General features: G+C 50.7%; 1 protein-coding gene across 1 annotated transcript in view; it reads right to left on the reverse strand.

Annotated features, from left to right (window-relative positions):
- Positions 1-15,959, reverse strand: part of CRACR2A (calcium release activated channel regulator 2A) — a 104,089-nt gene that overhangs the window by 59,441 nt on the left and 28,689 nt on the right. The window contains exons 2-4 of the mRNA XM_059080694.2: positions 10,303-10,553; positions 1,276-1,387; positions 70-253 (exon numbers count right to left, since the gene is read on the reverse strand). Coding sequence (XP_058936677.1) covers positions 70-253; positions 1,276-1,387; positions 10,303-10,518 — 512 coding nt within the window. The 5' untranslated portion in view covers positions 10,519-10,553. The remainder of the gene's footprint in view (positions 1-69; positions 254-1,275; positions 1,388-10,302; positions 10,554-15,959) is intronic.

Genomic DNA, 15,959 nt, shown 5'->3' on the forward strand with positions numbered 1-15,959 from the left:
CGGACAGAGCAGACGGAGAGGTCGCCCCCAGGCTGGGCTCCATCCCCCCCGATCACGGTCGCCACTTACTCTTCCAAGAGCTCTTGGGCTCCAAGCCTGTCCATCAGCGTGTGGAACTGGGCTTCCTCCTCTTCGTCCACGTCACCCAGATCCGCATCCCCTCGGGTCTGATACACCTTCTCTTCCCGGAGCTGGGCCAGGTGCTCACCGGTATCTTCCTCGCGTGGCTTATGCTGGCCGAAGAAGAAGTCCCCTGGGGGATGCACGGGCACAGGAATCTGGATTAGGCAACACTCACCCAGGAAGACCTTTGCTTCCTCAGTGGCCAGCAATCAACTGAGGTTCAGCTGAGAGGCGGAAAGGGGAGGCCAGACTCCCTGTAGCAAAGATCCTTGGGTGCCATGCTCTGGGTTTTACGTCTTTCCTACTTGCATGAGATTCTGCCAGAGATGCTAATCTTTTAAAGGCTGCCGTAGGATCATCTCTTCATTGGTTTCTTCTCTAAACAAGACCTTGCCCCCGTCGCACTCCAGCGGCCTGCCTGCCTAAGCTCTGTGTTATCACCGAGTCACCCCGGCCACCAGCATCACCGTGCTTCACGTTTACAAGTCAATCATGAATTCCTGAAGGCCAGGAAAGGCATCAGATACTTCCAAGCAAATACCTGGCACCTTGAAGGAGGCAGATGTATGGCGAGTTATCTGATCCATGTTTGTCCTAATCAATATCTGATCAGTGTCGGCTCTGATGATGTATCTGTTTTTCTCTTTTTTTATCTTGGTCATGGATCTCAGTTGTTCTTCCTCCTGGTCGCCTTGAGAACGACTGGTCTATTCAAACCCTTTGCAAATTCCTCTGAAAGCTGTTGCCCCTCAGCCTGGAGGACTCAGCCTCACTCTGGCTGCAACGAGCCACACAAGCCTCCCACCCTGTTGTCCGCCGGTATCTCGGCAGAAACGGACAGGCGGGAAATCCCATCCCAGCCCCCCTCTCCTAAACTGAGCTTCCTGCCCGCGCTTCCCTGCCTGTTCCTTTCGCCATTTTCCCGTAGGAGGGGACCTGGCGGTGGCGGCGTGCTGGGCACTGAGCAGCAGCGGTGTGGGCAGCGGAGGTGGACACGTGAAAAGAGACCAGATGGCCCCCGGCCCCCCGGAAACTTCAGGAGGCAGGGAGGCTTGTGCTTCGTGGACCCTCAGAGCTGCCGGGGCAGGGACGCCGTTTATACGGCTCTAGGCCAACCCATACCCTGGGGCCCCGGCAGCCACCAGAACTTACTAAATCCAGTGGTGAACTCCGCGGGGGTCAGGAAGCCATTGCCGTCAGCGTCCAGGGCATCAAACACAGCCTCCAGGTCCTCCCGGCTCAGGGGCAGCTCCTTATGGAGCCTCTGAAAACGATCCAGACCGCGCTGGTTAACAGGCTCGTCAAGGACGGCTGCCGAGCGGGGCAGCGCCTTCCAGCCCCGCCGACAAAAGCCAGGAAAGCCAGAGTCTGAGGCTTCTCCACGCTTCTCCTCCTCTGAATATTAGGACATCCACCATCTCTTGGTTGCCTACTCATGTGGTAGGCAACTTGCTGGATGATTTAGAAGTAAATATGTGTGTATTTATTACTGTATTTATATATAATTTATTATATATATGTTTGCACTTCATTCTCATGACAATTCTTTGAAGCGGGCATTATTATCTCCCTTTTATAGATGAAGCACGATGTTAAGTGACCTGTCCATGCCAGTAAGTGACACGGCCGGGATCAAATCCAGGTCTGACTTCAAAGCTGGCACTGTTCACAGCTGTAAAGGACCAGAACCGCGTGGGACTGAACCCTCGTTAGGATAATCGCCACACGACACGATGCGGTCAGGGTCAATGAGCTAATGAATGTAAAGGATACGGCACGGTACCTGGCACAGAGAAAGCATTCAGTAAAAAGGATGAGGGAGGTAGAGGAAGGAAGGGGGAAGCAGAAGGCCCCCACCAAGGCCACTGACCCACCAAGGCCACCCGGTGAGTGAACGGCACAGCCAGGTTTCACCTGCTCTGCCCGAGCCCCTCCCTCTGTCCCGCTGTTGCCATGCAGGTGTGGGTCACACTCTCAGAAGCCTTCCCTGATGGAGGCCCCTCATGTCCCAGGGCTGCAGTTTCTGTGGACACACACTGTGGTCCTTTAGCTCTGAAGGGAAAAGCTGGACAAGGCCACTGGGTGACACGCACCCATCATACCAGCCTGCCCCCCACTCCTGCTCTCTGCTGGCTCTCAACTACTTCCTGAAAAGACACGAACTGCCACCGGCTTGAGGTATGGATAAGAGTATCTGTGTTGGCCTTCGCTGGCGGTTCAGCGGTTAAGACTTTGCCTTCCAATGCAGGGGGCGCGGGTTCGATCCCTGGTTCGGGAGCTAAGATCCCACATGCCTCGTGGCCAAAAAAACCAAAACATAAAAAAGAAGCAATATTGTAACAAATTCAATAAAGACTTTAAAAAAGGTCCACATCAAAAAAAAAAAAAAAAAAAGAGTATTTGTGCTGTGAAAGGGAACTGGCCAAGATGGGGTGTGAGGTCACCGGACCTGAGTCCTGGGCTGCCCCAGACCACGCAGGGAGAGAAGGGGCAGACACTGGTGGATGAGGAGCAAAGTGGCTGAGCTGTGGACGCTCCCCTCTGGCCTCTGCCTGACGCACCGGTGGCCCCAGGCCAACGTTAATTTGCACCGTGGAAGCAAGTACCCTCTTCTACCCTAATGATCAAAACCTCCCCATGAAGACTCCGCAAGGGAGTTCATTACAGCCCCGCTGACCCTCCCCCATCCTCCCAGTTCCTCGAGGGATGACTGCAAAAGCTGCCGCTGCGGAAGTGACTGGTGGCTGAAGACAAGGACCAGGGGGCCACAGGAAGGAGGGTACACGCCCATCTGAACAGTCAAAAAGAGCTGGTAACTTGCGAGACACTCGGTTCGACCCTCAGGCACCTTCTAGCTGATAAGCCAGAGCCGTTAATCTGGCAGGTACTTGCATTAAGAGAGAGGACAGGATGACGTGGGCGCCGTTTAGAATCACTGAATTACACGGGAATGAGGTTTTTAAAAAGGAAGGTAAGTGAGAGCGTGCGCAAGGATCCCAGCAGTGCATCAGCCGAGCAAACAGCAGAACCTCTGGCTTATCAACAGTCCAGAAACCAGCCGTCTCAAAGCCAAAGGCAGAGAATGCAGGGCGAGGATGGGGTCAAGTTTGCAAGCAGGAAGTTCATTAGCTACACTGGAAGCTAAAGGCATCGCATCGGAGGTCAGGTGAAAACCCAAGATTCCAGTCCTTTCCTTGGGATAATCCTGCCCCGCTCCCTACCCTCCACCTGAATACGCTCTCTAAAATGTGGTCTCTTACACTGTGCCGGACCCAGAAAGGGGCTGAAAGGAATTGCAGAGTCAGTGGGACCCTCAGCTTGCCTCTTGCCCAAAATACCCATGCGTGGGCACCCTTACCCTTGCTAGCATCACCCAGGAAAAGCTAGGTCACACCCCGCCTCAGGCGCCATCCCCGAATCCAGCAACACTTCTGACCCCAAGTCCTTCCCGTGCTCTAATCCTATTCCTTGTCTCTGTCTCAAACCGGCTTCCTCCTCCTGCTGTCGCTGAGGCTGGGGAGGGCAATACGACAGTCTCCAAGCCATCCTCCCTCTTCGCGCCCTGCCGAAGTAGTACCGAGGGCTCCTCCAGCCTCCTCTGTAAACTGCACATGCCTGATGCCTCAACCTCTCTTTACTGGCCCTACCTGGAAAATCCTTTAGTCTTAATAACCGTAATTACCTCTTATTTATCTTTCTTCTCTGGGCCTGCAGAGCCATGTAAAACCAACTGATCCTGCTCTTGTCCCCTGGGTCCCTAGCGCTGTCTACATTTTCACTAAAGGAGCCAAGCCAGGTGGAGAGGGACGCGATTCATTCCACGGTGTTGATGACCCGGGAAGCTCTGAGATTTGCCTAAAGTCACGGTGGAGGCCAGGCTGGGATAACGAAGCAATTTCCCCTTCAGGGCTTCCACTGTCAGCTAAGGGTTCTCCGTGCACCCACGCATCCTTAATTCCTCTCTCTCAATGCCGTCCCACCCCTGCCACCAAAAGTCTGCCCGGCCAGCACCACGCGCGCCAGCCTTCCAGAATCCCGCGTCACGGGTGGATCCTGTCTCCCACTCCCGCCTGGAAGAGCAGGGGGGCGGGCAGGGAGTCGGGGAGAAGGCAGGCTCGCCCTTCTCACTCTGCCCACGGCCCAACCAGTGGCTCTTTACGATCCCACACTCCCTCCAACCGTGGCCTCCCTCCACCGCCTTCCAGTTCACGCTAAATTCCTGCTTCCTCTGGACTCTGAATTCCTGCATCACTTCCTCAGGAAGCCTCTGCAGCCCCCGGCTTAGACCAGTGATCCAGACCCGCCCCCCCAAACACACTTCTTTCGTTCACAAGTCTCACCTCACTTTGTACTTTACATACTGATGGATGCGATTAGTGGATGAATGTCTGCTCCTTCAGTGGCCCGGAAGCCCTAGGAAGAGGGACCCCGTTCATTTGTGTTCACTGTCATGGCCCCAGGATCTAGCCCAGTGCTGACACCCAGGCGGTATTTAGATACTTGTTGAACGAGTGAATCAATAAATGAATGACGACAAGTGATAGCAGGCGGTCCTGAACTCCTGTCCACGCAGTACTTGTCTAGACCCCATCCACTCTAGGTCCTGACCAGCCCCCGTTCCCCACCCAGGGATGCTCGGCGAGGTCTTATAAACTGGGGTGTGGAGCAGGAAACAGTCCCGCAGGAGCCATGCTGAGGGCACAGGCTCCCAGAGCCAGGGGAAAACGCTGTCTCCCGCTACACCCCAGCCGGACCCTCTACCTTCCTGGTCAGCAGCCCGCAACATGCCTCGTGCAGCTGAAAGCCAAGGGTTGCATAGCTTCAAATGCGTCTAAGGGAAAAATGCTCATTAAAGAGAAAACCAGGAGACCCACCTTTACAGCCAGATTAACCTCTCCCCCTCTCCAGGCTCCCAAAGCCTCCTGTTCAGACCCTTCTCCCAGCACCAACCACCCTCTTCCCTGCGGTAGAGCCCAGACGCTCCAGACAACATCTTCAGGATGTGACGTGTGACGGCCCAGAGGCGGGCTCTACCTTGATTCCGCCTGGTGCCTTGATGTGCTTGGTTCGGGCTGACGGCTGGCTGCAGGCGGCAGTCCCAACCTCTGTGCTACTGACAACTCGGGATGAGGAATTCTTTGTTGGAGAGGGAGGCAGGGGAGGAGCTGTCCCGTGCTTTACGGGACATTGAGCAGCATCTCCGGACATCGCTTAGTAGATGCCCGTAGCACCTCCCTCTCCAGTCATTCCAATCAAGAACGCCCCTCGTCTCTGCCAAATGTCCTCTAAGAAGCCAAACTGCCCTCTCGCTCACATAGACTGGACACAAACAAGAGCAGCACCAGCTAGAGACGGATGGAAGGGACCCTCTCCAGCAGAAATGCCCCCTTCTTGATCTCTGGGGCAGACAGAAGACTTGCACTCGACCTCCCAGTACGACAGTGCAGCCGCTGCGGAAACAGTGTGGGAACCCTCAAAATATTAAAAATAGAACTGCCACATGATCCAGCAAAATCCCACGTTGGGGTATATACCCCAAAGAACTGAGAGCAGGGACTCAAAGAGCATTTGTACGTCCCTCTCCATAGCAACGTGATTCACACCCAAGGGTGTGAAGCAACCCAAGTGCCCATTGACGGCCAAATGGATATCAGCAAAATGTGGTAAATAGATAAAATGGAATCTTATCCAGCCCTAAAGAGAGAGGAAACTCTGACACGTGCCACCATGTGGGATTTTGAAGACATTTTGCTAAGTTAAATAAGGCAGTCACCAAAGGCCGGATACTGTATGATTCTACTTATACGAGGTCCCCAGAGGAGCCATATCCACGGAGACAGGAAGTAGGATGGTGGTCCTGGGGGACGGGGAGTTAGTGTTTAACGGGGACAGAGTTTCTATTGTGCAAAATAAGGAGCGTTCTGGTGAGGGTTACACAACAATATGAAAGTATGGAAAAGCCCTGAAACATTCACTTAAAAATGGTTCAGATGGGGAACTTTGTTACATGTATTTTACCACAGTTTAGAAACATCACAGAGTGGAGGACACTAGGAATTGTGTTAAGACTCGGGGTACGAGTCCCCCCAGCCCCAGTGACACACACACTCACAGTAAGCATTTATGGAGAGATTTCCAGGTCCCAGCTGTGGGCTAAGTGCTCTGCATGTACACACGCGCCTGATTCTCTTCTAACGCTGGGAGTTAGTTATAAATAATTCACAGATGAGGGGCTAACAGCTTAGAGGGCTTAAGAGACTTACACAAATTCACATTGCTAATAAGTGGCAGATTCAGGATTAAAACTCAGGGCAAATGTACCACAAAATTCTTTAAGAGTCTCTTTGTTCACCTAAAGCAGGAGTCAACTAGCATCCCCCGTAAAGGCCAGATCATGCATATTTGAGGCTTTTCAGGCCTTTGTCACAGCTTCCCAGGTCCGCGTTGTAAGTTGGAATCCGCTGTGGATGGTATGAGAAGGAAAGAGCCCGGCTGTGTTCCAATTACACGGCACTCACAAGAACAGCGAGTGAGGCAGGTTTGGCTGGCTGGCCAACACCTAGATGGTTCTTTACAGTTTGGCTAATCCAGGAATTCCAGGCAGTGTTGCAGGGTGGGTACTTGGCATTGGTAATAACCATTACACTCCTCTAAGAAATCAGGGAGACAGGGTTTGTGAGGCTGCTGGTGTCTTCAGAGATCTCCTGCCCGACCTGTCCCCATCTCCCTCTCCCAGCCGGAGGGGTCCCTCCACGCCCTCTCCAGCCTGGTCCTCCCGTGTCCCTCCACCTCTTAGTAGGGACCCTCCGGCTCACGACTCTGGTTCTCTAGGGGACCCCTCCCTGCAAAGCAATCTTCACCCCAGTTCTGCCTGGAATGATCTCCATGGGACACACAGAGGGGTTCATTGTGGAGGAGGGAGTGAGGTCTGGGGGGCCACGGGTGGAGCTGAAGACCCTCCAACCCCTGCCTAAACTGTGCGCTCACAGGTCAATATCATCCATCCAGCGTCCCGTAGCTCCTGCGCAACCCGAGCTCGGGGTGGCTTGCGCCCTGGCCTCGGCCCTGTTGGGACCTGCTCCTTTCCGTCTGGGGTCCTGCTCTGTCAGGGTGTCTGTTTGCTCACGGCTGCTGCTCTCCGATCACCTCTCAGATGCCTGGGCTTCCCCACCTCTCGGACGGCTGGGAACCTGTCTCACCCCCTGCAGGTGGATTTCTTCCGTTACTCGGGAGAAAGGAGAATGGGAGCCCCTGTGGGGGGCAGCCTTGCCCCTCCCCCCCCCAAAGGAGGGCACTGTGTGCAGTTTTGTGCCAGCTCCCCTCCCCTGCCGGCCCCTCCTGCCCTGGCTCCCCACCCCGACCCAGCCGCTCTCCGCCTTAACAGGCCTTTCCCGGCATCTGGATCTGGGTGTGTGTGCGTGCGGTGAGCTCTTCTCCAGGTCCCGGGAGGCCGTGCTGGGAGCCGAGGGTGAGAAAGGGGGTGGTGACCGGGACCAAGGGGCCAGCCACCGGCCGCCGCGGTACGTGCAGGGGTGACAGCAGCAGGCGGATGTCTTCAGTCCTGCCAGGAGAACCAAGGGCGCGTGGGCCTCACAGGGAACCCAGGGTGGAAGACAAGGGGGTGACTTTCTTCCCAAAGCTCCTTCCAGCCCATCCTCCTCCAGACATGACCGTGAAAGCAGCAGAGAGGCGGCCCTTCGATGACGCGTTTTGTTCTCTCGTGATATCATTCTCTCAGCTTGAAGAGCTGAACTTTTCAAATGCTTCGCCGTCCGCAGGCACGCAGAAGGTTCGGGAAACTGCAGCCGGCAGAGCTGAATGCCGCGGACCCGGCAGATTAGCTGGTGGGATGCCCCTCCCTCCTCCTGCCGTCTGGACCAGGGGCGAGGCCGGAGGGAACAAGGCTGCGGTGGTGTCTCTGGGAGCTGATGCTTCTGACTTCCCTCCGAGCCCAACGCAGATGATTTCTTGAACAACTGATACTGTACAGTTTAAACTCACCGTGCCTCTCCCGGCCTTCATTAAAGAGGGGGCTTTGGGGCAGGTTAATGGGGGCATATTCAGTGAGAGTGCTGAGTTGCAATGTGCATATGACCCACGGTTGACCCTCAATAAAAGAGAATTCCCTTTTCTTTCTTTCTAGAAGGAGAAGTACACATGAAACATGCCATTAAAACCAGTCCTACAGGCACCATGGCCACAGGCCTGTGAAGGCCAGCTATGAATTCCCGGGCTGGGGTTGTCAAGGTTTTCTCAAAACACACCTATAGGCTGGACTTCTAGGTGGGGTGAGGCCTTGGGAATGAGTATCAGTGGAAGAAATTTACCAGGTGTCAATGGCTGAAAACTAGCGAGGCGCAGGCTCACTCGCGGGCTAAGGTACCCCTGTTCCCAGGTCTTTCCCCTCAAATCTTGCAGCACCTACTGGACGGGGGCGAGTCTGGGAGAAGCCAGGGTGTCCCACCCCGTGGGGCTGGTGGGAGAGAGGCCTGCGGTGCTCCATCCAGGTCACGAGCCTCCAGGCCACGAGGCTCACACGGCAAGTGGATGTGGGACGGATACGAACGAGGGTCTGCGTGTCGTGGCCCAACTTCAGGGTACTCTGAAAAGCCACCCTTAGAAAAGAAAACCTGCCCGTCGCGGGTCTTCTGTCCCTTAGTGCAGCTGTGGGTCCCTCCCCCAAACGCCCCTGACGTACGAGTGACGGGAGGGTGGTGTGGAGAGATGCGGCCAGAGCTCCAGTGCAGCCCGCGCTTCCTTTATTCTCGGGGTGAAATCGTGACTGCAGCATGAGAGACTTAAGGAAGACACTAGGAAGGCACCAGACCAGGGGTGGGCAAACCACGGCCCGCCCTGTAAATGGGACCCCGTGCCCTGCTTTTGCACAGCCAGAGGAGCTAAGAATCGCTTTTACATTTTTAAATGGTTGAAAACAGTATCAAAAGAAGAATAACGTTTGGAGACACATGAAAATGACATACAATGCACATTTCAGTGTAGGTAAATAAAGTTGTTTGGGAACAGGCCACACTCTGCTGTCTCCACACTGCCTGTAGTGGGCTGCTAGTGTCGCTGTAACCAAGCAGGACCTTACGGGGGCCTTTGGGGACAGACCCCCTCCCCATACCCTCTGCTTTAGCTCCTCTCTGGAGGGCCTAGATAACAGTATGTGATGCACATTTCCTGAGTTGTTTTATAGATGCTAAAACCACCACCAAACAGGAGACATTAACTACTTGATGACCACGAGCACATAGCCCCCAGGCCTCCTGGAGCCTAAGGATTGATCAGGTGAATCCCTGTGACACCGCCCTGGTACCAACACCAACCAGAGAACTGTGCACGAGCTGATCACATACCCTGGGACTCCCCTCTCTCACCTGGCCTTTAAAAATGATTTGCTGAAAACCACTGAGGAGTTCGGTTTTTTTTTTTTTTTTTTTTTTACTGTGGACCATTTTTGAAGTCTTTATTGAATTTGCTACAATACCGTTTCTGCTTTATGTTTTGGTTTCTTGGCCCTGAGGCATGTGGGATCTTAGCTCCCCGACCAGGGAATCAAACCTGCACCCCCTGCATTGGAAGGCAAAGTCTTAACCACTGAACCGCCAGGGAAGTCTGAAGAAGTTCAGGTGTTTTGAGCACTAGCTGCCCCGGACTCCTTGCTTGGCGCCTGCAATAAACGCTGCCCTTTCTTTCACCACAACCTGGGGTCAGTAGATCGGCTTTACTGTGCGTGGGCGAACAGATCCCAGTTTGGTTCAGTAACACCGTGACAGAGCTGACTGAGAGTCATGGCACCTTGTGGGAGTGGCTTGGGCACAGCTCGGAGCTGTGTTGTAAAGTAACAAGTCAGTGCCTCCCCACCTTTGTTCCAGAAGGTTCTTCTCCCTGTCTCACTTAAGTTTCTTATATTGCTGCCACCATTTCCCACACTTCTGGGGAGTTACTGAGTCAGAGAAAATAGCCCCCGGGGTCTGACACCAAGCGAAGGCCAGAAAAAGAATGAACCCAGGAGATCTAGCTCCCAGGAGAGTTTAGGCCGATGCCTCCTCTTCCAGGACTGAATTGACGGCATCTTTTCTGTTAAAGACGCCACCTCCCGTGGGGCAGGCCCCAGCCCAAGAAAGGGAGACCCATGCATTCCAGGTGGGCAGGTGCAACCCGGGACCCTCTTACCTGCATATCCCTCCTGGCGATGAAGCCCTTGCCCTCGGCGTCACAGGTCTGGAAGAACTCCTGTGCCTTCCTCAGCATGGTCAGCTGCGCCGGCGCCAGCTCCTGGGCCCCCTCACACGGCTCGTCGTCCAGGGGGCCCGGGCAGGCCCCACTCCCGTGGTGCCCCCAGCCAGGTCCCCGGGGTCTGGAGACCACTCCCCTGTCCGGCGTGGCCATCCAGACCTGTCAATTTCTTCCAGTCTCTTCAGAACCTGAAGGTGGAAGATGAGAGAGAGGAGTGGGCGTGGTAAGGATGGAGGGAGGCTGGAAAAGGGTGGGAGGGGGATGGGAGGGAAGCGGAGGACCGCTCACCGGTGCCTGTTTCTCTCTTCATCAGCACAAGCTCGGAACCAGGGCACACGTGCCCTGATCATTAACAGATCAGCCAGCCCATCAAAGAGAGCAGAGAAGAAGGGGGAAAGAAAAACAGACATTTCCAGCTTGAAAGGAGGTGGCCAGAGAATTTCTCCCGATCTAAATCAACGGCAAGAACACAGATGCTGATAGATCAGCTTCCATTTCTGGAGTGTTTACTTGGAGGCAGGCACCACACCGTGGTCTCTCTATACTTTTTCCCATTTCCTCGCCCTCTAATGGTGGATTTCAGTCATGGTGTCCGGCCGTGGAGGCAGGTCTTTGGGGTTGGGTTCCTCCTCTATAGCCCTCAAAATAGAGTGCATAGCGATCCACTACTACTGACCAGCTGTGTGAGCTGAAGAGAGCGCCAGAGCCACTCTGGGCCTGGGAATTAGCAAACCTGATCTCTCCGTTCTAGGTCTGACTTTCTCTGGCTCCCAGCTTCCCTGGCCCATGTCACAGGCTATGCATGGCATAAAAGAGGCAAACTCTCAGTTCTAAAGAGGTCGGCTATGAGCACTAGAAGAGAGGCACCACCTCTTATTTGATTTTAACCCCAGGTATCAGCCCAAAGATGGTATAAAGTAAGTGCTCATTTGATTCTCTGTTGAATGAAGGAGGACGGCTCTTTTGTAAATTCTTTGCAGGGATGCCTGAAAGCATTTGTATTTCGGTCAGGAAGCTCTTTATATGGGATTTTCATCTCATAAGGAATAAGTCCAGACTTCTGTTTCCAGAAAAGATGGAATAACAGGGACTGGATTTACCCTCCCAGTTGAAATAACCCAAAATCCAGATGATATATATATATATATATTTTTTTTAATGGTTTTCCAGACACTGGATATCAGGCAGTGAAGGATACTGATCAGCAGGGCTGGGACTGGGTGAGTGGAGGGAGGCTCCTGAAGTATCAGATCAAGAGGCGTCGAGTCTCAGGCCCTAACCCTGTACTCCCACTCTTGAGAGTGTCTTCTTAAGGCGCAAGGAGGGCTTCCCTGGTGGCGCAGTGGCTGAGACTCCGCCTGCTGATGCAGGGGACGCGGGTTCGTGCCCCGGTGCGGGAAGATCCCACGTGCCGCAGAGCGGCTGGGCCCGTGAGCCGTGGCCGCTGCGCCTGCGCGTCCAGAGCTTGTGCTCCGCAACGGGAGAGGCCACAGCGGTGAGAGGCCCGCGTACCACGCGCGCGCACACACACACACACACACACACACACACACACACACACACACACACACAAAAGGCGCAAGGAGAGGATTCCACTCTCGAAGCTGTGTATCGGAGAGCGACTATAGCTTTTTAAATTTTGCTCCCAAAGGGCCCACACTTGCCTCCCTCTAGTCTAAGCCTTGATCCTGAGAGATGGGAAACAAATGAAATATGCCCCATTATTTTGCCTAAAGAGTTTTCAGTTCACGGCACAGGAAGGGGAAACCCAGGCGGAGCCTGACAGATGCCTAAATTGAGGAAACCCAACTCTATGCTGCTTAAAAGAAATGTACTTTAACATAAAGACACAAATAGGGGACTGCCCTGATGGCGCAGTGGTTAGGAATCCGCTTGCCTATGCAGGGGACACAGGATCGAGGCCTGGCCTGGGAAGATCCCACATGCTGTGGAGCAGCTAAGCCCCTGCACCACAACTATTGAGTCTGCGCTCTAGAGTCCGCGAGCCACAACTACTGAAGCCCGTGCACCTAGAGCCCGTGCTCTGCAACAAGAGAAGCCACTGCAATGAGAAGCCCACGCACCACAACAAAGAGCAGCCCCCGCTCGCTGCAACTAGAGAAAAGCTGTGGCAACGAAGACCCAATGCAGCCAAAAATAAATAAATAAATAAATAAATTTATATTTTTAAAAAAAGACACAAATAGGTTAAAAGTAAAAGACTGAAAAAATATATAGCACGTTAACACTAGTGAAGGGAAAGCTGCATATTAATATCAGGCAAAGTAGATTCTATAAAACAAAGAATATTAATGGAGATAAAGTCATTTCATAATTATAAAGAGGGCAATTCATCAATAGGATAAAACAATCTAAACACATATGCACCTAACAACAGGTGCAAAAAGCAAATGCATAAAACAAAAACTGATAGAACTTCAGGGAGAACTAGACAAATCCACTATCACATTCAGATTTCATTACCTCTCTATCAATAATTAATAAAACAAGAAGACAGAAATCAGTAAGGATACAGAAGACTTGAACAAAACTGTCAACTATTTTGACCTACTTGACATTTATAGAACAATCCACCCAACAAAACCTGAACACACTTTTAAGTGCACATGGAACATTTACCAAGACAGTCCATATTCTGGTCCACAAAACAAGTTCCAATAAACTTAAAAGGATTCAGGCATACAAAGTATGTACTCTGACCACAATGGAATTATGTTAGAACCAATAACAGAAAGACCTCTGGAAAATCTCCAAATGTGGAAACTATGTAACATACTTCTAGAAACCCATGGCTCAAAAGAGAAATGAAAATGGAATTTAAGAATAATTTGAACTAAATGAAAATAGAAGTACGATATTTCAAATTTTGTAGGATATTGCTAAAGCAGTACTCAGGAAAAAATTTATAGCCCTAAACAAATGTATCAGAAAGGAAGAAAGGTCTCAGGCCAATGGCCTCATCTTCTACCTCTAGAAACTAGAAAAAAAAGAGTAAATTAAACCCAAAGTAAGGAGAAGAAATAATAACAATCAGAACAGAAATCAATGAAATAGAAAACCATAGAGAAAAACAATGGAGAAAATCAACAAAACTAAAAGCTAGGCCTTTAAGAAGATCAATAAAGAGAGAAGATACATATTATAGTATAAGGAAATTAAGATGACATCATTACAAATTCAACAGACATTAAAAGGATAATAAGGGAATATTACGAACTACTTTATGCCAATAAATTTGACAATTTAGATGAGATGGACAAATTCCTTGAAATATCACACTATCAAAGCTCATTCAAGAAGACATAGGTAGCCCGAACAACACTCTATCTGTTTTAAAAATTTTAAAAGAAAATCAACCACTCAGTTGTTTTTAAATGGACAAACATCTGAACAGGTGCTTCACCAAATAAGATATGTGGATATCAAATAACCACATGAAAATGTTCATCATTATTAGTCATAAGCGAAATGAAATGTAAAACCGAAATGAAATGCTACTACACACTTGTTAGAATGTCTGAAATGAAAAAGATTGACCAAGTCTTGCCAACGATGTGGTGTGACAGGATGGGACACTCATATGTCGCTGGTGGGAATGTACACAAACGTACAATCCCTTCGGAAAACACTCTGTGGTCTCCTAGAAAAGTCAAACAAACTTCTACCATCTGGTCCAGCCGTGACACGCCTCAATATGACTTACCCAAGAGAATAAAAGCATACGTCCACACAAAGACTTGTCCATGAAGGTTCACAGAAGCTTTATTCGTAGTAGCCAAAAACAGCCCAAATATTCATCAGCAGGTGAACTGGTAAGATTGTGGTATAAACACACAAAGGGATGCTATTCAGCTTTGAAAGGAAGGGAGTGTTGGTCCAAGCAACAAACTGTATGAATCTCAAAATAATCATGTGAGTGAAAGAAGCTGGACAAAAAGAGCGCATCCTATTTGATTCTACTTATATAAAATTATTTTAAAAATGAAGACTCACCTATAGTGACAGGAAAGAGGAAAGGGAGGCTGGGGAGGGTGAAAAGGAGGGGAGACAAATGGGCAAAGAGCAAACTTTTGGGGGTGTGGATGTGTTCGAAATCTTAATTGTGGTGATGGTTTCATGGAGATATACATGTACAGACAGACAGACACACATACGCAAATGTACATACATATAGATACAAATATATACCAAAACATCACATTACACATTGTAAATATGTGTGGTTTATTGTATGTCAATAGTTGACTAGGTCTATTTTTTTAAAAAAAGAATAGGTCAGCCAGACCCTTCTCATATTCCCCGGGACTTGCAAATCTAGGCCTGCCTACTGTGTTTATTCCCAGGATCCTGTTTCTTCCTCTTACCTTCAACTCTGGCAAGCCGGAAATGGCTGAAAATTAAGAAATTTCCTTGTGAAAATGCTCAGTCCCTTCGTGTAGGGAGCGAAATGAACTTGGAAAGTAAGGGAGCAGGGCAGAGTCCCTCCTGCAGACAATTTCCCCTTATGAGTTCGCCTCCTTTCTCCTCCGGCTTTGACCTGCAATCTTCCCACAGCATCCGTGGGGTTTCCGAGTAGAAGGGAAGACAAAACAACACAAGTGCTTCTACTTTCATTTCGGAATAAAATGGAAGCCCTGTGATGCGATTGGCTGCCTCACACCTGGATGAAGTCCTGTGATGCCCTGGGCCCCGGCTGGACACAGCTTTCTGTCTCCAAGATTTTTTAGGCCACCAGACAGTACACCCATAAAAGGGAAAAGGGTGCGATGCATTCCAGAGGCAAAGGGCAAAGGCCATCACCATCACAGAGGGAAAAAAGAGACCACTATTTTTTTCTTTTTTACATCTTTATCGGAGTATAATTGCTTTACAATGGTGTGTTAGTTTCTGCTTTATAACAAAGTGGATCAGCTATACATATACATACGTTCCCATATCTCTTCCCTCTTGTGTCTCCCTCCCTCCCACCCTCCCTATCCCACCCCTCTAGGTGGTCACAAAGCACCAAGCTGATCTCCCTGTGCTATGCGGCAGCTTCCCACTAGCTATCTATTTTAGTTTGGTAGTGTGTATATGTCCCTGCCACTCTCTCACTTTGTCACAGCCTACCCTTCCCCCTCCCTATATCCTCAAGTCCATTCTCTAGTAGGTCTGCGTCTTTATTCCTGTCTTACCCCTAGGTCCTTCATGACATTTTTTTTTTCTTAGATTCCATATATATGTGTTAGCATACGGTATTTGTTTTTCTCTTTCTGACTTACTTCACTCTGTATGACAGACTCTAGGTCCATCCACCTCACTACAAATAACTCAATTTCGTTTCTTTTTATGTCCGAGTAATATTCCATTGTATATATGTGCCACATCTTCTTTATCCTTTCATCCGATGATGGACACTTAGGTTGCTTCCATGTCCTGGCTATTGTAAATAGAGCTGCAATGAACATTGGGGTACATGACTCTTTTTGAATTATGGTTTTCTCAGGGTATATGCCCAGTAGTGGGATTGCTGGGTCGCATGGTAGTTCTATCAGTAGTTTTTTGAGGAACCTCCATACTGTTCTCCATAGTGG

Source organism: Kogia breviceps, chromosome 12, assembly GCF_026419965.1.
Source record: "Kogia breviceps isolate mKogBre1 chromosome 12, mKogBre1 haplotype 1, whole genome shotgun sequence".
NCBI lineage: Eukaryota > Metazoa > Chordata > Mammalia > Artiodactyla > Physeteridae > Kogia > Kogia breviceps.